This window comes from Elephas maximus, chromosome 13 (genome assembly GCF_024166365.1).
Source record: "Elephas maximus indicus isolate mEleMax1 chromosome 13, mEleMax1 primary haplotype, whole genome shotgun sequence".
Taxonomy (NCBI): domain Eukaryota; kingdom Metazoa; phylum Chordata; class Mammalia; order Proboscidea; family Elephantidae; genus Elephas; species Elephas maximus.
This window is the reverse complement of record NC_064831.1, coordinates 84710995-84734603: the sequence shown is the minus strand read 5'-3', so window position 1 is coordinate 84734603 and position 23609 is coordinate 84710995. Positions and strand designations below refer to the sequence as shown.

The window sequence follows — 23609 nt, the reverse complement described above, 5'->3', positions numbered from 1 at the left end:
GAGGACAAGGACCTTCCTCCAGAGCCGACAGAGAGAGAAAGCCTTTCCCTGGAGCTGATTCCCTGAATTTGGACTTTTAACCTACTAGATGGGGAGAGAATAAATTTTTTGTTGTTGTTGTTAAAGCCATCTGCTTGTGGTATTTCTGTGATGGCAGCACTAGATGACTAACACAGTTTTCAATGGTGAATTTTCTGGAAATAGATTGCCAGGCCTTTTTTCCGAGGCACTCTGGGTGGATGTGCACTTCCAACGTTTTGATTAGCAGCTGAGCGGGTTAACTGTTTGTACCACTCAGGGGCTCCAAAAGTAAACAAGGAAACATAAATACATTCAGCCTCCTAAATGCCTGAATTTGAAAGAGCGGGCAGGGTATCACTGAGGAGCAGGTCACGCACATAAGCTGGAGTACCAGGCCCTTTGGGAGTCTGAGGATTCACAGATAATCTGTATTTTCCAAAAAGGCTTTGGAAGAATACAAGCCTTTGGGCATTAAAATAATGTTGTAACATATAAGCTTGCATTTAAGGCAGGTCTTCATTTGTAACTTTCCCTAACCCAGGAATGAATTAGCTTGGATATATGGGGGTCTCCGTATCCTTACAGATTAATTTAGCTGCTAAAAGAGGTTCTTTACAAAGCCCTCCTCTAACACTCCCTTGCAGTTCAGCATAGTCTCTTCTATTATTAACACTCCACTCTATAAAATGAAAGGATAAAAGGTTTTCAGAAGAAGAGAACAATAAAATTCACTCTTTGCACATAAAAATGGACAGAATGTTCCACTCTGGAGCCCAGCCTGTGCCAGACATATCAGGCATAATTGATTTCTAAGTTAAAGCCGCCCCTCAATAGTCCAGAGGCTAAAGCACTTACAATGTAAAAACTGTGTTCCACTCAGGGTTGAGGTTCTTGTAAACGGTGTGCGTTTGAAGTCGGTCATTGCCGAGCTCCAACAAGCAAAAGGGATCGCTCTTCCCTGCCAAGAGAACACAGATATTGGTCAAGGACAAACGAGCTTCCAAAGTGTCAGAGGCAGTGTGAACACAAGTTGTGGCGCTTTCACAACAATAACATGGCGCTTCCTGAAAGAGCGAAGGTGAGACTCCTCTTCCAGCAAGCCCTGTGGATGTGTGAATTTGCGAGGAGGTGGAGCCTGCAAGTGCTGGAAAGTTCGCTCACCTAATCCATTAGGACTGACGGGCCGCAACCAGAGACGCACCCTGAAAGCCAATGACCTCACACACGTTTCACAGGAGTGGATGTCAGTTTGGCATGAGAGAGTTCACTTCTGTGTTTTGTCTTGAAGATGAAGCTCATTTGTTTCCTTCTTAACTTTTCTCTAAGTCAAACTTACAGATGTATGGAAAAGCCACCTCCTATAACTAGAGCCAGGTGCTGTTGCTTTCAAATCGATTCCCACTCACAATGACCCATGTGTCAGAATAGAACTCTGCTCCATAGGACTCCCAATGGCAGATTTTTGAAAGCAGATGGCCAGGCCTTTCTTCTGAGGCACCTCTGGGTAGACTCAAACCGCCAAACTTCTGGCTAGTAACTGATCGCTTAACTATTTGCGCCACCCAGGAAGTCCTGTATCTAGCGGACTACATTATAGGCTTCCACGCAACTGTGAAAAAGTGAGAACGATTCTAAGAAGAGCCATTTAGAAACCGTGTTCCTAAATATTTGATACATTATGAGAACACACAAGTTACAGCATCGGTACTTTTAAACATGTCAAAGTATGATTTAGGAAAGTAAGATCAGAATTTTTAACAACAACAAAAAAAAGGAGCTTGTCCCTTGTCCCATCTCACCTCTTTATCTTTTTCCACTCAAAAAACCAGACTAAAACAAAACCCATTGCTATCGAGTCCATTCCAACTCATAATGACCCTATATATAGGGCAGAGTAGAACTGCCCCACAGGGTTTCCAAGGCTGTAATCTTTACTGAGTCAGATTGTCACATCTTTCACCTATGGAATGGCTGGTAGGTTCAGACAACTGACCTTTTTGTTGGCAGCTAAGCACTTAACCATCACACCACCAGGGCTCTACTCATACACTAAAAAAAAAAAAAAAAAAAAAAAACAGGCAAGAAAATCCACAACACAAAGCTGGACCAGAGATGGACCAAGTAGAATTCTCTTCCCTTGGTTGTGTCTGGCAGTGGGATCCAGACTTTAAACTGTCAGGGAAACAATGAATGGCTCTATAATGTCCATAGGACATTAACACATTGCCTGACTCCGCAGCACACAGGCACTTTGCAGAGCAGAGTGGACCAAATTAATTGGGGGCATAAGGACAGATACTCTCTGAACAAATGGCCAAAGGATCGCAGGGCAGGGCCTAATGCAGAAAGTGCTTGGGCCTCTTGACCTTCTGGCCTACCATCCAGGTCAGTGAACCTACAGCTAATCCACTTAATACCCTGGAGCTCTGAGGGGCTGACATGAGTAGGAGCCTGCATAAAGATGATGCTTTTAAGAAGAAAAGCAGATGCCTGGTTAAGGGTTAGTATTAAACAGGAGATTTCATTCACCTGACTAGTGGTCTGGACTCTTAGCTGCCTGGTCAAAGACTTTAAGGCCATGCTATTATCCCAGTTACTGGCAGACTACGATCCAGAATGGATAAAGGAATGAGTTAGGGTTGTCAACTGTGAACTGTGGCTATGGTCCCTATCTAAATTAAGAAGAACAGAAATTTATTAAAATCCTATTAAACAGGTCTCAGAATCAATGCAAAGGCTGGTGAGCCAGGCTTGAAAAGCACTAGAAACCAAAACACAACTTGGGAACACTTAGGCACAAGAACCACAGCCAGATATTCCATCCCTGGGAGTTTGGTGTGGACTCTGCTTCTCCTGACCACAGGAGTCCCACGCGCCCTGCTCCTGGACCCTGAGTCTTGCTGCCTCCAATATGAATTCTCCTCCACTCCTGCTTCTTTCCCTCACTGAATACAGATACAAAGGACTTAGAAGAAGCATCTGATTGCTCCCGCCTAGCCAAGGTCCCACACCCTAACTGCCAGAGCACAGAAAGGGAGTACTGACTTCTCAGCTTCTATGGTTGCAAGTGAGTTCTGACCCCCTTCTCCAAAACATACAGTGGGGAAAACCTGAAACATAGCTGGGGCTTCAGATGCTGGGCAGCCAACACCAATCAACAAAAAACCCTATATGGTAGACATATAGCTGTTTCTACCTTCTGGCTCTGAATGGATAAAACGTGGCACATACAAAACAATAGAACGTTATTCTGCCACAAAGAGAAGGAGCTCCTGACACATGGATGTACCTTGAAATCATTATGCTGAGTGAAGTAAGGATAAATACCGTGTGATCTCACTTATATGAAATATCTAGAGTAGGCAAGTGTATAGAGGCCAAAGTTTATCGGTGGTTACCAGGGGCGGAAGGAGCCCTGGTGGCACAGTGGTTCAAGTGACCGACTGCTAACTGAAAGGTTGGCTGTTCGAAACCACAGTGGCTCCGTGGCAGGCAGATATGGCAGTCTGCTTTCGTAGAGATTGACAGTCTCGGAAGCCTTTTGGGGTCGCTATGAGTTGGAATGGACTCCACAGCAGTGGGTTTGGTTTTGGTGGGCTGGACCAGCGGTGGGAGGGAGGGGGAGGAAAAGGGGACTTGCTGCTTCTCTTACTCACTGAGCTTTTATTAAGGTGATGGTAAAATTTGGGAACGAATAATTACAATGGTTGAACAGCATGGCAAACAAAACTAACATCACTGAATTGTATATGTGAAGACTGTCGAAAAGGCAAACAATTTGTTGCATGTATATTTACCATGATTAAAAATAAAACCTGAATCTGCAAAAGTCTTCTGGTTATTTGAAGACATCGTCATCCTGGGAATGAACATACTTCTTTAACAACCGTGAACATGAAAGAGAACACATGGCCCCAGATGAGCGCACAGGTATAGCAGCACGCTCCAAGCTGAAGCAGCTACTTAACAGTTTGTCAAACTATTAGTAGGTGTCAGCGCTGCTCCTCCCAAGACACTGACATGACATCCCATCAGCACTTGCTTGGGGGAAGCCGTCAGGCACTTTTAATGAAAGCACTGGGGATGCTCCACAGCAGGGCAGAGATGTGGCCTGGTCCTGTTGAGGCACAGGTGGGCCTGTGCTGGCTCCTGCTCTCCTGAGCAGGCACACAGTCAGCTGTCCCAGCTAATGAGGAATAGGCTTCCCTCCAGAAACTGGGAACTTCAGTGATGTGTCTCCAAGGAGCACACTGTACCAACTCTGAAGAAAAATCCGTCAAAGCTCATTAAAATGCTGCATTTATTAATATTACAATATAAACAGGCAGAGGGGAAGAGAAGCAACAAAGACGTTATAACATTTAGAGCATAATGGATATGTACTTTACGGATTCATTTCTTTCCTTTAAAAGGTTCTATGTATATATATATACATATATGTACATACACACAGACTTGTGAAAAATTTAAATGAGTATTTTTTATTTGAGATAAAAATTATCTTTCATGATAAATGAAATCTCTCATTTAAAAAAAAAATGTCCAAATGATCCCCAATGGTACTGAGAGAACAGCACCAGGCAGACCAACACATATATGTTTGGGTCTGCACTTTTTGTCTTTGATCTACATAGTTTACAGGTGAAAGGGCTAGATAATCTCCTCTTAAGTTCAGCTGCCATGTAACCTTGACAATGGTTACATGGTAACGCTGGCAATTCAGTTGCACTGTTTTAACAACTTGCACTCAATCACTTCGACTATTTTTCCACACTACTATAAAGCTCGTTCATATTCCTTGAATGACAAGGGTATTTCATTTCAATATTTTTATCTTTGTATTAGTTACAGTAGTTGAATGGAAAGTAATGAATACACATTAGAGATCGTATGATTCATCTGACAAATATTTATAAGCACCCACTCTGTTCCTAGCGCTGAATCAGGCACAGGCATATGAAGACCACCAAGCCATTCCCTTTGAGAAACTCTCATAATAATCTCCGTTATTCTGTAGATGTTACTTTTTTAGTGAAAGCTTTCTTCTTGCTCACCCCCATAGTAGACTGAGTTGCCCCCCATCTCTGATTTCTACTGCATATTATCCTTTGCTAGTTGCTGCTGAGTTGACTCCAACTCATGGGAACCCCATGTGCCTCAGAGTAGAACTATGCTCCATAGTGTTTTCAATGGCTGGTTTTTCTGAAGTAGGTCACCAAGGTTTTCTTCCCAGGCACCTCTGGGTGGATTCAAATCGCTAAGTTCTGGTTAGCAGCTGAGCATGTTAACTGTTTGTACCACCCAGTAACTTCACATTGTCCTTAATACATTAATATTTTACATTTGTAAATTTGTTACATATTTAGCCAATATGTATATTTCATTTAAGACACTCAATGAGGTACAACCAACATATGCATGTCCCTAACTCCCCTATAAAGAGTACAGTGCCATGGCCTAGAAAATAGGGCAACAGGGTGATTCCTGGCTCCCAGTGATGGGCCCTGGCTAGAGGGAGACATGCTCCTCCCATCCCTCACGTACTACTCTGTGTGAGATCATGTGTCACTCAGGTTCTCATTTAATTCTCATACCAGCTCTATGAGGTAGGGACTGGGTGCCATTTTACAGACAGGAAAACTAAAGTTCAAAGAGATTTAATCTGGTTGGGAAAGACCAGAAAGATTTCATCGTGGTGGTGAATCTTAAGCAAGGCATGGCTAGCAGAAATGGGTAAGTCCTTCTTGAGGAGATGGGGGCACAATCAGAACCTTAAATTTATTAGGAATATAGATAATATAAACATAAGTATATATGGCAGTCTGGAAATGTGAGATGAGAGTGGATAGGTGCAGAGACTGGCTGGACACCTGGAAGGCCACGGCCAGTAGTTTCCACTTGATTTGATTTCATTTTACTCATTCAGCAGTCAGGACCCACTATGATATACAGTGCAAGGTTGGAAGAAAGAATATCTAGAGGCAGATAACTCCTGAAGCTAAGTGTGAAACACTATAGCTCAGAGGTTAGGAGGTGGGAGGCCAGCAGAGCCATGCCAGACCAAATATCCTAAAACTCTGTTTTCATGCCTTATTTCCAACCATTTGTTTTTAAACTTTACTTACTATCATATATTTGAGCAAATTCTAATTGTTCATCCGGAATGTTATAGTCTCCATCAACTCACCCCACACAAGCCATCCTGACTTACCGTACCCCCCCATTCACAATCCCTTTAGCAAGGTTGGGGTGCCCTTCCTCCATCTCTGACCTCACCAGACTGGCCCATCCTACCCAACACCTAGAGACAGGGCTTATCCATGCTTCATGCTTTGTGTGTATAATGCCCTCCCCTGCAATCCTCTCCCAACACCCACTCCCTCCAAGGCTGAGTTCAAGATACAACTTCTTTTTGGAACATTCCTTTGCAACCTTAGGCCCCAGGGAGCCACCCAATTCCTAGGATAATCGGTTTGAGTATGTGCGCCTGCTCATTGGTTCAATACTTGACACAATGTGGAAAGCACTGTGCTAGGAGCTGAGAGTAAAAGGTGATCTCTCTTCTTCCTTGAGCCTAATGTTTCCTGTATGTCCAGCCTCTCCAAGGGGGTCATGGGCTTCTCTAGGATGAAGAATGGCCTCTGCGATGTCAGGTAGCCAAGGACCCACTCACTTCCCTGCAACAAATGCCCAGCGATAGGTGCTGTTGTTGTTAGGTGCCGTCGAGTCAATCCCAACTTGTGGTGACCCCACGTGACAGAGTAGAACTGCCCCATAGAGTTTTCTAAGCTGTAATCTTTACGGGGGCAGATTGCCAGGTCTTTCTCCTACAGAGCCTTTCGGTTGGCAACCAATCCCTTAAGCATTGTACCACCAGTCTCCTTAAAGAGTGGGTTACAAGCACAAGGTCCACATTCTGGTGATGTTGGGTCTGTATTAGGGCTGTGAGGACAGCTAAGGAAGAGCAGGTCTTCATTCTGTTGAAATGTTTTAACTAAATTTCTGATATTCTACTGTTCTAATACTGAATATACTGCCGTTAAGAACGAACGAATCAGTCTTAGAAAAAGTACAACTAGAATGCTCCTTAGAGCAGAGCCCTGGTAGTGCAGTGGTTAAAAGCTCAGCTGCTAACCCCAAGGTCAGCAGTTCGAATCCACCAGCTGCTCGTTGGAAACCCTATGGGGCAATTCTGCTCAGTCCTATAGGGTCCCTATGAGTTGCAAAAATGCTTACTTTGGACACATCATCAGGAAAGACCAATTGCTAGGAAAGGACATCATGTTTGGTAGAGGGTCAGTGAAAATGAGTAAAACCCTCAATGAAACAGACTGACACAAAACCGTAACAGTGGACTCAAACATACCAACGATCATGAAGATGGTGCTGGGCCGGGCGAGGGGCCTCTGATGGGAGAGGAGGTGAGTGCTTTAGCTGGGACTGGATTATGCAGGGATTTACAAGTTACACCGCAGAATTTGGGAAACTAAGTAGGGGAATAGCATTATCCAACATGACTTTATAAAAGTTTATTCTGGCGGCTGTCTGGAGCAAGGCTTTTGAGGGAGCAAGAGTGACAATAGATGTTATGCAGGTTTAGGAGATGATGGTCACTATGGAACCATAAAGGTGACAAAGGAGTGAAGTTAGAAGAAAAAACCCTTTTATTTCACCAGTTCTTGTTTTTTCTTTGTTGTCGTTGAGTTGGCTCCCATCAGACGCCCCCTTGCTCTCTGGTCTCGGCCGCACTTGTTTTCTTCCAGGCCCTTGGAAAAGCCCTGCATGTTCCTCAACCATGCATTTTCCTTATTTTAAAATGTTTTCTGTCATCTGTGCTGGGTTAGCTCCTCAAAACTGACACCTCAGACAAAACATCACTTCTTGTAGAAATACCAGACATTTGTCCACTAATCTTAGCACCCTGTTCTTGACCTCAGCAGTATAACTGCAATTAGACAGCTACTGATTGAATTAATTACTAATGTGAGGGAGGCCAAGGACCAATTTCTAAGCCCCTCCCCCACTATTTACTAGGGTCACGCACAGTGGAGATACTTGCTGAATAAATTAAGGTGTTACTTACTAAGCACTCAGAACCCTTCCACTATGATGGAAGTAATTCCTTTGCCAGTTCATGAAGGGAAAACAAATGAACTGAATGCATTCACTCTCAAGGGGCCACTAAGTTGTTTTTGTTAGCTGCTGTTGAGTTAGCCCCATATCCATGATTGGTCGTGCATCAGAGTGTTGCGATCCATAGGGTTTTCACTGGCTGATTTTTGGAAGTAGGCCACCAGGCCTTTCTCCCTAGTCCATCTTAATCTAGAAGCTCCCCCGAAGCCTGTTCATCATCATAGCAATACACCAGCCTCCACTGACAGACAAGCAGTGGCCACGCAGGAGGTGCACTGACTGGGAATCGAACCACAGTCTCCCTCAAGTAAGGTGAGAATTCTGTCACTGAATCACCACTGCCCCTGCCAGTAAGTTACAAGGTGCTAAATCTCCAATATACCCCTAAACTTTACATTGGTTAAGTCCATTTTCTTTGACAGACAGTTAAAGCAAATAGCCTGCCAAAGGCAAATTTACATAATTTTGATGTGTTTTTAAAAAAAAGTAATAGTTTGTCTTAATTTGGGCTCAGTCACCCACGAGGTTGTTATGAAAATTAAGATCATTCAATTGCTATGGGTGAGCCTTCTAGAAATTGCCATTACAGGCACCCTCTGAAAATACAGCATTCTTAAGAGGAGGGGCACTACTATGCAGACAGCTTCAAGAGTCAGACCACGAAAACAGACCAGAAAATGGGCATGTGGTTAACATTCCTGGTGAACAGTAACTACAGGACTATTCCACTTCTGACACAAATAATCCCATGTTTCAAAACAACAAAAATAAAAACTGTTATAATTTACAGAAACTATTTAAAATTTAGAATTGTAGCATTTGGCAGGAACATCCCTACTCTACAATGTGGGGTCTAAATATAGTATTTTGTTCAATAATGACTGAAAATAGCACTCTAATGTATAACAAAAAATTGATGAGACCACAAAAGGAATTTTATATTGGTAAAACAGTTAATCAGAAAATCAAAACATAAAATACAGGTACTAATAAGCTATAAGACTCTGTCTTATAGGGTCGCTATGAGTTTAGTTTTTAATCTAATTTAGTGTAATTTCAATACCATGAAGCATTTTTTTTCTTCACTTTTAGCAGGGACTGGAAATGGAAATGGAGCTCTGGTGGTGCAGTGGTTAAGCACTCAGCTGCTAACCAAAAGGTTGGCATTTCAAACCCACCAGCGGATTTGCGGGAGAGAAAGACCTGGTGATCTGCTCCCATGAAGATAACCACCTTTGGAAACCCTATGGGGCAGTTCTACTCTGCTGTATAGGGTCACTATGAGTCGGAATTAACTCAACAGCACAAAACAACAACAGACACAGAAATAATTCCAAGAGTCTTATAGTGGTAAATGTAGATTCCTAAAAGTGGTTGAAGAGCACTGATTAGCAATGCTTATATTGTCATCATTATCTAAACCTAGGGAAATTATAAACAAAATATCAAGAAGACATTAATCTGTGAAATTCCCCACATCAACCTCTTGCTGTTGTTGTTATCGCCCCTCAAGTCAGCTCTGACTCATGGCAACCCCATGGGCGCGGAGGAAAACTGCACCATAGGGTTTTCAAGGCTGTGACCTTTCAGAAACAGATTGCCAGGCCTGTCTTCCAAGGCACCTCTGAGTGGGTTTAAACTTCCAACCCTTCAATGATAGTCAAACACAACCATTTGCACCATCCCAGGAATACTTATATCAACAATCTCCCAATAAAATAAACTTAATAAAGAATGAAAATAAGCATTTATTGAGCATGTAATATGTATCAGATACATTCATTTAGATTTTAATTTCACCCTAAAAATACCCATGAGGAAGTGAAGACTTAGAGTGGACACAGGCCAGTATGTCTTAGAACCAAGGTTTACGCATGGGTCTCTGCTTCTAAACCCTTTTCTCTGTACCATACTATAATATGTAAGATTAAAATGGGAGTCAGATATCATAAAAATAAATGCTGAAAAGGGGGACTAACTGTCACCTTCAACGGATAAGTCATTGGACTTTTTTACTTATGGATTTAATTATGGCACAAATTTGGGCAAAAGGAAAGGACTCATGTACTTCTCAAATGAATGGAATGGATGAACGATTCCCCCACAGTAATGGGAGCACCGACTTGTGTGTGGAACAGATCAAGAGTTCCTCCTAATGGCATAGCCAAGGAACCAGTGCATTTGAAATAGTCCTTCTGAGTTTGACCAGGGTTCTCTTCCACTTCAATGGCACATGCTACCCCCTACATTTGGTATTCTGTAATAGAGAATGGGGTAAAGGAAGACAGAAGCCCTCTCTAGCTGATCATAAGCGACTCAAGAGTGTGCCTGATAAACAAAAAAACCAAACCCATTGTCATCAAGTCTACTTCGACCCATAGTGGCCCTATAGGACAGAGGAGAACTGCCCCACTGGGCCTCCAAGGATTGACTAGTGGGTATGAACTGTCAACCTTTTGGTTAGCAGCCAAGTTTTTAACCATTGCACCACCAGGGTAATGAATTTTTTTTTTTTTTTTTTTTAATGAATATCTGTGGAAGACAACTGAATCTCCCACCATGTTGACTCTCCTTAAGTTCAGGAAAAAAAAAAACAAAACACTTGGGGAAACTATACACAGATCCCTGGAAACAGCAGGGGGCTCTGGATTCAAATATATCTTTGTTTCCTGGATCTGAAACTATTATAGCCCCTAATATCCTTATTTGTTAAATAAGCCTATGTCATACTAATCTGCATTTCTTCTTGTCTTAAAATGTGTTCCAGTTACCACTCCTCTGACAGATATTTTGAGACTATATTAATTTAGTAGTTGTCTCATGTACTAACAGTGGAAGTACGGAAGGATCCAAAAGACTCCCCTTTTGGATCCTTCCGTACTTCCACTGTTAGTACATGAGGTGTCAAGAGGATCCAGATCCATTTGGAAATTGTTACACTTGATGGGTGGCTTTTACATGGCAAAAAACACCAAAAATTCTCAAGATGAGATAAAATTCCCCATGAAACTCCTGGAGGACAAGTATCACCAAATTGTGAGCAAAGATGGCATTTCCGGTTTTGTTCTTCCCTTGCCTCCTGATAATTCCCCAGCCTCTCATCATGAGACGAAGGTTATTAGAATGATGAGAACATGAAAAATTAAGATGGAATTGTGCAACAAAGATACAGTATATTGAGACCTATAGTGTTGTATTGTATTGCATTGTATTATATCATACCATATTATATTGTATTATACTATACTATATTGTTATTTTTTTATACTGTATTATATTACATTATATCTTCTTTCTATACTATTGGCATGACAATTTAAAGAAAAACCCCCTAGAAGGTTCTATCTCCCCTATCTTATGCCAGGAATCTTAAGGGGCAGAGGCATTGTGGTAGTGGTAACAGAATGAGAGTGGAGGAATAAAGGAGAGTGAAACCAAAGAATAAATGCTCTCACCATTGGAGGAATTCCCTTTAGGGAGAAGGGAATAACTAAGACTTATTTTTAAGAACAAAATTTATAAAAAGAAAGCCTAATTAACAGCGAAGGAAGTTGATACAAGTTGATCCTACGGAAAGACAACAAGGGTTATTAAACAGGTGTTGACTTTTGGCTAATACATTATGCAAATGGTAGCCGTGATATTTTTGGTACTGATCTGTTGGGTAAACCCCCACGTGTTACCTTTCCACAGCTTCCCCACAATCTTCTATCAATTATAACACAGCCATCCAGAACAATTCTCCATAGGGGTGAAGAGCATAGCAAGATAGTTTCCTACTCTTCACGGGTAGATCTCTCTCAATAGCTAAGATAAGCCTTGCTATTAGTACTAGAATCTGAGAACTGAAATGTGTTTTTTTTTTTTTTTGTCTACTTTATTACCTTTTTCTAGTTAATGAGATAAACTCTGCATTTTCTTTCAGTAGTATTGATTCATAAATATGATGTGCCCATGGGCAAAGTAGAAAATCTGACACCATTCTTTGACAGGGCTTCTATTGTGGATAAGGATTCTAAAGTACTAACAATTTCTCAGCCATCCAGAACAAAATGTCACTCTCTCTCATTTCATAATTAGAATGTGGGCTATTTTCTTTTTAAAACACCTAAGTTTTAAGACCAACAGCAGCTCAGTGAAGTACGTTGGCCTCATTAAATATTACACACAGCTATCTTCACCTTGAGTCTCAAAGTACAATTTATCACTTCTTTCATGAGTCAAGGCTGTGGCCTGGTTGACTCTCAGAATAATGACATCACTGGATAATCTATTACTTAAAGAGGATTTTAGTTTCTGCTAGGCTCAAGGAGTTTGCGAGGAGAAATCTTTAGAAAACATCTGACAGACTCTTCTATTAGGATAACTGCTTATGGCTATCCACATTTAATGTTAGCTGTAGAACTGAGAACATTAAAATATCTTTCACCAATTTGGGAGAGACAGGTTGTAAGGGAAGATAGATTACTTCAGATTCTTACCAAATGAAAAAAAAAAAAAGTTCTACCTCTTACATACAAACAAATATCAAAAACTCATAAAAAAATCAAGTTCTATACAAGTTTAAAATTAACAAGGAAATACTTTCAATCACACAATACTATTCTATTAAATAGCATATTTATAAAAACTGAATTCATAATTAAAAGAATATATGGATCTTTTTTTTTATATATTAAAGCCTTTACCTTTTGTAAATATCTTCATACTGGTAATACATGTAGACTTAGGTTGTTAATATCTTTGAACACATTGGAAAAGCTATACAAAATATTTAAAAAATTTTTTTTTAATATTTTGCACCTATATAAAAAATACATTTTTTATGGAAAAGGAGTAATTCACCTTAGTATACATAGTTTAACCCAATGTTCTAAAATACTAGCATAGTAACAAATGTTCAATTTTTCCAAAGTTTATTTTAATTTTTCTTTATGATTATATAAACATACATCAATAACAACTACTTATGAATATTCCTCTAGTTTTATAACAGTGGAACGGGTGACCAATATTTTCCTTTTCTAATTGTTACTCATAAGGAAATTGATGATTTAAAACTGGCAAACCACTGATGACCAGGTTTACCACATGCATTCGGTTCTCCTCTAGTACATGAAGGCCTACACCTGTAGCCTCCATATAAACAGCTTGCAAGAACTGCTTCCCCCTCATGGATCTTTGCTTGACTTTAAATTTTGTGTTCTAGTTTTTGTGGGAAAGTTTTCTGATTGGGCATTCAAGGTGGGGGACTCTCAGTGTCTTTCCCTAGTAAGCGCCCCTGCACAGGCTTGCCCATGGTGTCTCTGTGCGTTGCCCCATAGGTCCAGTTATTCTCCTCACCCTCTTGCCCGTGCTGTTCCTCCCAGTCCTAGTGTCCATCCACCTCAGGCCTCAGCAAGATTCAATAGTACTTTCTCACAGTCACAGTCTTCCTTCACCCCTCCCAATTGCACAGCCAGCGAACACCCACAGCCAATCTGTGCCACCTTAAATAATCGAGTTATAGCTTCCTCAGATTAGCTCCCTTTCTGTGTTCCCTGTTTGCGGTGTTGCCTTCACTGTGATGAACGAGTGCTCCCAATGATAACGGATAAGTTCTCCCTGCTTCTGTGCCATCCCCACTCCTTTTCTCCCCTGCTTCTAGACTCATTCTGACTCTCCAACACCTCAGCTGCTGTCCGGAGTTCTGAGATCTCATTCCATGCTTGTTTTCATTCATTGTTCAGTGTTCAGTTGCTGGGGGAAAAATGTGAACATCCACTCCCTCTGTCATCTTGCTCCACCCTCTCTTCCCAATTCTTTACTTGCAGGTGAATACTTCCCTCTCTCATGGAAACCCTGGTGACGTAGTGGTTAAGTGCTATGGCTGCTAACCAAAGGGATGGCAGTTCAAATCCACCAGATGCTCCTTGGTAACTCTATGGGGCAGTTCTACTCTGTCCTGTAGGGTCACTATGAGTCGGAATCAACTCGACCACACCGGGTATTGGTTTACTTCCCTCTCTGAGCAACTGCAATGGTATACTAATTTATAAAGTAAGGTTGATTGGAAAATATGGGGGATAGGGATACAAAAAATATATAGATTTATATTTCTTAAATGCTCCTGGTACTAGCAATGATGGGTACCTCTTCTAATCCATGGTCAAATGAGCTGGTGTCTTTTATTATATATCAAGTGAGTGGTAATAATAATGATGACAGCAACTATGCTTAAGAACCTAGTATATGACATGATCCCTAACCTCTTGGAGATATCAATTGCATCATTTCTGCCATCTCACTACAAACTGAACCCATTTCTTTTTTTACATACAAAAGTTACTTCATAACTTTTCGGATTAGGTTCATTTTGTTTCCCTAAAGCAATGCCCCTATAACAGACTGCGAGATTCACAGATGAGTCGACCAACCCATAAGGGACATAGACTGTTAAATTTGATTCTAAAAATAAAGATCAATATAGTCTAAAGACACATTTAGCTAATGACAATTCTCTTTGCATCAATTCAGGAAAGTGATCATTTTTCTCCCAATAATCCAAAGATAGTAAAATGCCACAGTATTTAGCCATAACTTACAGCATTTATTTGATTTCTAATCAAAGCTTTTTGTTACTAGAATCCTTTGACACACACGATCATTGTTCATATTCGCCACTCTAGAACTACAAAAATCCTGGATACAAAGAAAACAACAAAATGAAGACAATAACATTTCTGCCCAAATTATTCTGCCCAAAAGGAAGTTTTGCCTTAGAGTCTGGTCTTTACAAAGATTCTGATATTTCTAGTTCCTCTCCCAAGTCATTTTATTTTAATAGTCAAAGTACTCTGATGAAAGATACATCGGCCTCAAACAATCTCCATACGTACTAGTTTTGAGGGTTTTAAAAATGTTGCCTGACAAGATTAGTAAAATAAAACAAAGCAGGCAAAATAAATAAATAAATAAATTTTACATATGGATATAGTCGTAAATAAGCCCATAAAAAATTTTTAAAGCACTATAGTATGAAGTATTGCAGATCATGAATTGTACATCTATGGAAGGAATTTTTTTAAAATACTTTTGAAAGGCATAAATAACTTTTTGGAGCTTGAGACATTTCCTGAGACAACAATTATCATGGATTCAAAAAATGCTACATCTGAATTAAAAAAACAAACCCACTGCCAAAAAGCTGATTCCAACTCATAGCAACCCTAGAGGACAGAGAAGAACTCCCTCAGAGGGCTTCCGAGGCTGTGACTCTGTACAGAAGCAAACTGCTACATATTTCTCCCACAAAGTGGCTTGTGGGTTCAAACCACCAATCTTTCAATTAGCAGCTGAGCACTTAACCACTGCACCACCTGGGGTCCCTTCACATCTGAATACTTGGATGGAAATAAAATGACGTGCTCTGGAAATCTCTGGTACATAATTTTAAATGTGCTTTAGTGGTGACATGACTATAAATGTCAAAGGCACATGGGGAATGTTTGAATAAAATGTTTTCATAAATTAAAAGTAGAAAGAAAGGAATATTTGTAAATTAATATGAGACTATAAACGTGGGCTGGGATAAATATCTGCAACTGAATTATTGAATGTTAAAAATGATGATTTGAGAATTCTATCTACAACCCTGAATATATTCAGGTTGGCCAAAAAACATTTCTGGATCCCTGGGTGTTCCCTTAGGGTCAGAGTCTTTTTATATTGGGGGCTTATCGAGTAGAAATTTCTCTTGGCTCATTTACCAGATTGTGTATTCTCCACAAATTTTGTGATATGAAGCACTTAAAATTTTCTGTTCCAAAAGCTGAACTTAGTCAGTGGTTATACAAAAATAATATGGTTGGTTTTGTGTGAAAGGGACAACAACAAAAAATTGTCCACATTCTAAAAATGTAAGATACAAAAACATTCAATATGTGTCAACAGATACAATCATGCTGTATAATACTCTTTGTATTTATCAATTTACTTGGTAAAAAATGTCAGTCAACATGAGGGGGTAATTTGGCAGTGAGTGTAGAGTCACCAGTCATACACTGGAATGTCTGGGTTTCCCCATATTCACAGAGCACAACTACGTATAAAGCATGTCTGTTCTAGTCTCCATCTAAAAGTTCAAGTTAGTGAAGCACCAAGAGAAACTCAGTAAAAGGCAATGTTAACTGCAAAGTGGTCCCATGGTCTAGACTCCGGTCATTGTCAACAGAGAAGTGTCAGCCGTATCTGCTCTCATGCTCAGTTATGAATCATCTGCTCTTTGCCGTAAAGACACCAGCGCGTGCACCAGAGGCTACTGCATGGGAATAAAGGCAAGGAGTTGAGTGACTGTCTTTTGAGGTACTGTAGAAAAGCTTTATCAGAAAATCAGCATAGGAACACCAATAATCCACAAATATCTTTGACATTCAGACAGACTAGGAGGCTAACTATAGTAAAACGATTTGAACAAATAATTTTGTGAGAAAGTTTTCATTATATGAAAAAAATTGCTCAAGTTGGCATTTTTTCTACAACTCTGTTTGAAAGATCGTCATTGCTGTATACGTACATACTCCTGCTGATGAAAATGTTTTGTTTTGCCCTAAGATCGTTCCAAAGGAGAAAATGCACACAAGTAAAAAGGAACATGAATTGAAAAGTGAAAATATTCTGTACCTGAGAAGTCTGCCGCTAAGAGATCTACTGCCTTTAAAACTTTCACTTGTAAAAGCCCGATGTCTTTCATCTCTTTCAGGGAGTTCTGTAAGGACTGAAGGGGAGAAAAGGAGATCAAAAATGAAAATCACTTCCTAATATACCAATTAAAGCCATAAAGTCCTACAGGAAGTACAGTCTAGATTTATGTTCACCTTTCTCATTAAGTTCTTAGAAAAGCTCCAAAAATACATTATGCCAATTAAGAGGACAGTGAAGCATTCACAGAACCCTGATGAAGAGAAAAGTGGCCGTGAGTTAATTAACTACAGCCTCAAAATAAATTACAAGCATATACAATCTACTTAGAACACCGCCCCCTGGGCAATGTGTGTGGAACTACTTCCATTCCCTTTTTTCCCCTTCTTTCTCATAAATGAAAATTTTGAATCACCTAAAAGAGCACATTATTCTAACCCAGTGAGTACAGACTTTATAAATACCAGATGGCTAAACTTAGACCCTTCACAGATACTTCTACCCACTGGAAAGACAGTAGGATGGAAACAGAGTGAATTTTCTGCTCTATGCTTTAGCGGTTGGTTAAATAAGAGATTGACCATCTATCACCACACCGTTCTCACATTGCCTTTAAACTTTACTCTGCATGAGCCAAAGTTTTCATATATTTACTGGTAATTCTTTCTTCTAAATAATATTTCATTGTGTTTTAGGTGAACGTTGACACAACAAATTAGGTTCTCCTTTAACAATTTTTATACAAATTGGTCCATGCCATTGGTTACAATTTTTACCATGTGTCAGCATTCTCATTATTTTCGTTCTGTTTGTTCTGTTTCCATTGATCTAGTTTCCCTTCCCTTCCTTGCCTTCTCATCCTTGTTTTTGGGTAAATGTTAACCATTTGCTTTCATTATAGTTAATTTTTTTTAAGGGAGAATATTACTCACAGGTGACATTGTTTATTTTATAAGCCAATGCATTATTTAGCTGAAAAATGACCTTAAAAAATTGTTTCAGTTTCAAGTTCCAAGGCTATCTGAGGGCGATAGCCTTGGGGGTTCCTCTAGTCTCTGTCGGTCCAGTAAGTCTGGCCTTTTTTAGGAATTTGAGTTTTGTTTTACATTTTTCTCCCATTCTGTCCAGAAACTTCTATTGTGTCCCTGTCAGAACAGTCAGTAGTGGTAGCCAGGCACCATCTAGTTCCACCAGACTCAAGTTAGAAGAGGCTGTGGCTTGTGTGGGTTATTAATCCCATGGACTAGTTTCTTCTTTGAGCCTTTGACTTCCTTCATTCTCTTTTGCTCCATAGGAGACTAGTAGTTATATCTTAGATGGCTGCTTGCAAGCTTTTAAGACCCCAGAAACTACTCACCAAACTGGGATGTAGAACATTATCTTTGTAAACCAGGTTATGCCAATTGACTAAGTTGTCCCCCAAGACTAAGGTCCCAAGCCTTTTTACCCAGTAACCAGTCCCACGAGTTGTTTGGATATGCCTAGTAAGCCTTCATAACTGTGCTTCCTATGCAGTTTGTTATATACGTGAATGTACGTGCAGCACACACAAACATGTACTTACGTATTCCTACAGATACACCCACACATGCATATATATGAATTTAATCACATATGATTTCCTATATACATATATGCATCCAAGTCTACCTGTGTAACCACGCACATATTTTTTGGTTATTTTTATTATTGCTCCAAAATTGTATATGTTATAGCATTTATCGCAATTGTCCCTTTTTCTTGAGTACTTCTTAGTGTCTTTACTTACCTTGATCAAGTGTGCTGACTTCAGCCCTATGTGGGACTGTCTTTCCTATCGCCAGAAGTAACAAGTGTCTACTATCTAGAAAGCAATTCCCCCTCTCTCTCCCTCCCATCCCTGGTAACCATGAAAGTACTGAGTTTTCTGTGTGTATATCTATTCTTGACTTTTTATAAGAATGGGACCATACAATATTTGTCTTTTTGTGATTGACTTATTTCATTTAGTATAATGTCCTCCAGATTCATCCACGTTATGTTTTGCAGATTCCTCATTATTCTTTATAGTTGCGTAATATTCCATTGTATGTATGTACCAGAATTTGTTTATCCATTCATCCATCGATGGGCACTTAGGTTGTTTCCATCTTTTTGCTGATGTGAATAATGCTGCAATGCAATAATTCTTAAGCATATACAGCAGTATCAATTTAAATGTCTACACATGTGGCATCCTTAAGAAATTGTACATGAAAGATATATGCAGACATACTCTCTTTTCATGCCTCCAGAACACATCCATGGGAAGGGTTTGTGTTTGGTTTAAAACCTTCAAATAGATGGTTTCTGCCATCCTTACATAGCTGAAACCATGTGACAAAGAGGCCCCAAGGATTAATGGAAGGATAGTAATACCCTTATTTAGTAATTTCAAGACACAATATTTAAAGCTTAATAATAATTAAGGTTTGCCTAACCTAATTATGAGGATCCCTAGTGGTGTAGTGGTTAAGCACTCGGCTGCTACCGGAAAGGTCAGCAGTTCAAATCCGCCAGCTGCTCTACAGGAAAAAGATGTGGCAGTCTGCTTCTGTAAAGATTTACAGCCTTGGAAACCCAATGGGGGAGTTCTACTTTGATTCCTATGAGTAGGAATCAACTAGATGGCAATGAGGTTGCTTTGGGTTTAACCTAATTATGTACCAGTCCTAAGGGTTTTTGGAAGTTGTTTCTCTCTGCATTTTCAAGCTGGAAAAAAAAAAAAAAAAAAAAAAAACTCGAGTTTTTAAGCTAAGATGAAAGCATTTCAAATAAAATACTTCTACTGTTGTGAGGTAAACTTGACCTAAAATATGTTCTACTCTTGTAATCAAAAAACAAATCCAGGGGTCTGTAACTTTCTTGTGCTTACACTGCTCCAGTGTGGCACAGTGAGGACCCAACACTTTGCTTTCACTTGGGAATACATGGTTCTTTCCTCTAGCATGCCACACTGGCCAACTTCCTGGCTAATGCTGGAGAAACACTTGATATCTCTACTTTGATCATAGTCTCCTTCAAACCTCTTTTCAATTGTTGTTGTTGTTGTTGTGTGCTGTTGAGTTAATTTTGACTCAGCAACCCTATAGGACAGAGCAGAACTACCCCACAGGGAATCCAAAGTGCAACTGGTGGATTTGAACTGTACCCTTTGGGTTAGCAGCCTGAGCTCGACTACTACTTTTCAAATCCTGAGGCATTATTCAAAGCACCCATTGAAATCTAAGCTAATGCCAGTTATAAATACAGGATACTTCTCATGAATTTGGTAAATTTTGCAATTTATTCCTGGGAAAGTATTAATTTTCACCATGAAATACTCATTTGCTTAAAACGTCTTCAGAGAGAATATTAATGGTGAACGCTGTTGAGGCTCCTTTAGAGTGCGCCAACATTGCACGAAGAACTTGTGTTGACAATGAGACGTGTGGCTAGGTTTTGTACTCACGAAGATAAAACCCACCAAACCCACTTCCGTCGAGTCGATTCCGACTCATAGCGATCCTACATGACAGAGTAGAACTGCCCCATAGAGTTTCCAAGGAGCACCTGGCAGATTCGAACAACTGACCTCTTGGTTAGCAGCTGTAGCACTTAACCATTACGCCACCAGGGTTTCCCACGAAGGTAAAGAATGATTCAATTAATCAATACATCTGCCCAGGAGGGCTCTGGAGGCACTAACGTTTATGCTAAGAACGATATTCCCACTGAACAGGGATTCTTTACTTGATTTTCATGCCATCTTCTTACACCATGCCTTCCATGTGTGGCAATAAAATAAATGTATTGATTTTCAAAGAAGATAGGATAAACACAGAATGCAAATAAAGGCACCTAGGAAGCCAGAGTACAAAAATGAATGAAGAGGACACAGCTATTCAATTTTAAAATGCTGAGTGGACTTTGATGCACACTGCAGCTACTCAGGCAAAAATCACATGCTGCTGTTATCATCAGCATCCTTCATGTCTCTTTAGTGCTCTTCTTTACAGGGCACAAACACTTTCTCATTTGATCCCAAAAGGCTCTGGAAAGGTGTGTTTTAATGTTTCAAGCATTAGTGCTTGGTTAAAAAAAAAAAAAAAAGACACTTAAACGCGAATTTATATTAAATCCCTACTCACCTATGCAAGACATGCCCCAAAATGGTTTGCTTCCTTGAGGATTTCAATTTTCTCCAAAAGATTTCTTAAAAGCTAAAAGTTCAACATGCCTTTTCGCTTTAAAAATAGCAAAGCTAATTCCAGTCAAATTTCAGCTTCTCACTAAGACATTAGCCTCTAGGTCTGATGTCGTGTTTTATGAGACATACAATTAAACTTGGGACAAAGATCTCTTTTCAGGCAATTTTTCAGCTCATAGACTCTATTTCAACTTAAAGAGGGTAGAGAGTGGGAGGAGAGTAACCAGCAAAGGCACTCACATATCGCTGGGAAATCTGCTTTCTCTCGCTGGGGTCCGCCAAGGGGCAGACACATAGATCAGAGATGGAGACCCCCGCACAGGGCGTGAGTGTGACCAGCATAAGGAGCGCCCCCAGGCAGCTCTCCAGTGGCAACTCCAGACAGTTGGCTTGCTTGAGAGGGAGTGCCCCAATATCCACTTTACACCTAGAATATTTTCACGAATCAGAGAGAAAAGAGTGATTAACTCAAGGCCACTTCAGAACCGCCAAAGCACCTGATTTTTATTCCATCCTTCCAGAAACCTCACTCTGTCTGGCTTGGGTTTATTGCGGAGTGTCCCCACAGGGCAGTGAAGGTTGCAGGTGTCCCCCGGCTCGTAATACTCACTCCCAGCCTAACACGCTCTAAAATTAAGGAGAGGGAGGTAAAGCAAATCAAATAGAAGGCAGCACCTGGGGACAGCAAATGAAAAGAGAAGAGCGGGGTCTTTGCCAAATAAGGATGGCAAGAAAGTTGATGGGATCAAGAATCGGTGAGGAAAAAAGTTTCAAATTTGAAGCATTACTAATGAATGTTCTCTATAGCTTCTCTGGGCTGTGTCTTTTACGAGTCAGGAGAATAAAGAACCAAGTTTCCAAAAAAAGGGAAGAAAAAAAAGGCATGAGAAGTGCAAGAGGGAGAGGACTAATGGAGAAACCATTTTTCCCCCAATTAATGCCAACTGAGGAGTTTTTATTTAAAGCAACGTGTTAAGGTGTTTTCCTAATAGGCAGAGTTCCCCAGGGTTCCCCCAGGTGGGTCTCTTTAGGACAAATGGAGCATGAAGTGCTGTTGATTGATCCCATCTCTGTAGCACTGCCAGAGGAGGCTGTACCCATCTGCTATAAATTGCATGTTTTCCGCCTCTTAACAGCCAATGTTCTGGGGATGCTGAAAACCTCAAACACATTTAAATACAGAAGCGAACACCACAAAAGGGAGCCAAGGTGCTAAGCCATTTATTAGCTTTACCACTGAAAACTCTGGGTTTGCCTGGACCACACCTGCTTTATTTTTGTTCAGTGGCGAAGCAGCAGGGCTCCAGTGGAGGGGGTAGGAGCAGGCAATGGTAGTTCCTTGATGTAATGTTTTTATTCATTTATTGTTTTAAGGCTCATTTGCCCTCCATAATTACTGAATACTATGAATGGACTCAACAGCAATGGGTTTTGGGTTTTATGAATACAAAAGACTTTAGAGCAAGAATGGAAACACTTCTCACAACACAGACAAGGACGGGTACTTGTGCTAAATTCTCTGATGGACTTTGCGTGCCTGCAGATGATGACAAAGAGGTAAAGTGCCATATTACACAAAGCAATAACAACTGCCAGCCACAAGGATACGTAGGGAAACACTTCGTATTTAATAAATTTGAAAGAAAGCTTGCAAGCCCCTTCCCAGTTAAAAAGAAAAAAAAAAATACATTAAACATCTACACCAGCTGTTTCTACTGGATCAAAAGCATTTTCAAATGCTGACTTGTGCTTATAAAATCAAGAATACATGAGTAGTTATTAATTTCCTAATTGTCAAATGTCATCCCGGCAAGGGGGGCAAATAGGGATGAAAGCTTTGCTTGTCATAAATTCCTCAAGTAGTATTTATACAGGAGACAGATTACAAAAATATATCTTACGAAAGAATTCTCTATGATGTGAATGAAAACAATTTTTTCCTCTGTGGCAATGAGGAATCACTTTAAGTTAATGTTTACTGATATCTATAAAAAGAAAGGTTACTAAATACTTTTATCTAAGTAAGTATGTAAGTGGGGGGATAAATTTACTTGGAAAAAAATGTCAAGTGCTTTAACTATGCCATTTCTAGGAAATTCCTAACCAATATTGCAAGAGTCTATCTTCTTAGGGATACTTTGGTAAGCATTATTTTTCATCGTTACAGATGCTTTCATTTAACGAAGCTATTTCTTCTGGAAAGATGAACAATCTAAATTTGTTAAGAATTTTTTCCAGCGATAACTTCAATTAATCCAAATTAATAATAACCTATTTAGAGCGCATTCTTTTTAATAGCATTAATAATGGCATTATATTTTTGTCCTTTGAGTGTTTACCTTTTTTATCATGGTGGCAGTTCTGTATGTTTTTTGAACAGCTAAAGGTTATTTAGAGACAAGAACTCTAGCAGCTAACAGTGCTCAGGTAGAAAAACAATGCATAATTAGGCAATAATAAAATTCTTCTTGGATAATTCAAAGTGGACCTGACGTTAGTTCTAAAAAGTTGTCTAAAAATGCTGTGAGCAATATTAAAAAAAAAAAAAACCCGTTGCTGTTGAGTCGAT

The 23609-nt window shown here is 40.0% G+C and overlaps 1 protein-coding gene across 8 annotated transcripts in view; it reads right to left on the bottom strand.

Annotated features, from left to right (window-relative positions):
• Positions 1-23609, bottom strand: part of MCTP2 (multiple C2 and transmembrane domain containing 2) — a 310773-nt gene that overhangs the window by 130108 nt on the left and 157056 nt on the right. For all 8 annotated transcript variants that reach the window (XM_049852810.1, XM_049852809.1, XM_049852815.1 and 5 more), the window contains 3 exons: positions 21281-21467; positions 16816-16909; positions 877-979 (listed from right to left, as the gene is read on the bottom strand). In XM_049852810.1, coding sequence (XP_049708767.1) covers positions 877-979; positions 16816-16909; positions 21281-21467 — 384 coding nt within the window. The remainder of the gene's footprint in view (positions 1-876; positions 980-16815; positions 16910-21280; positions 21468-23609) is intronic.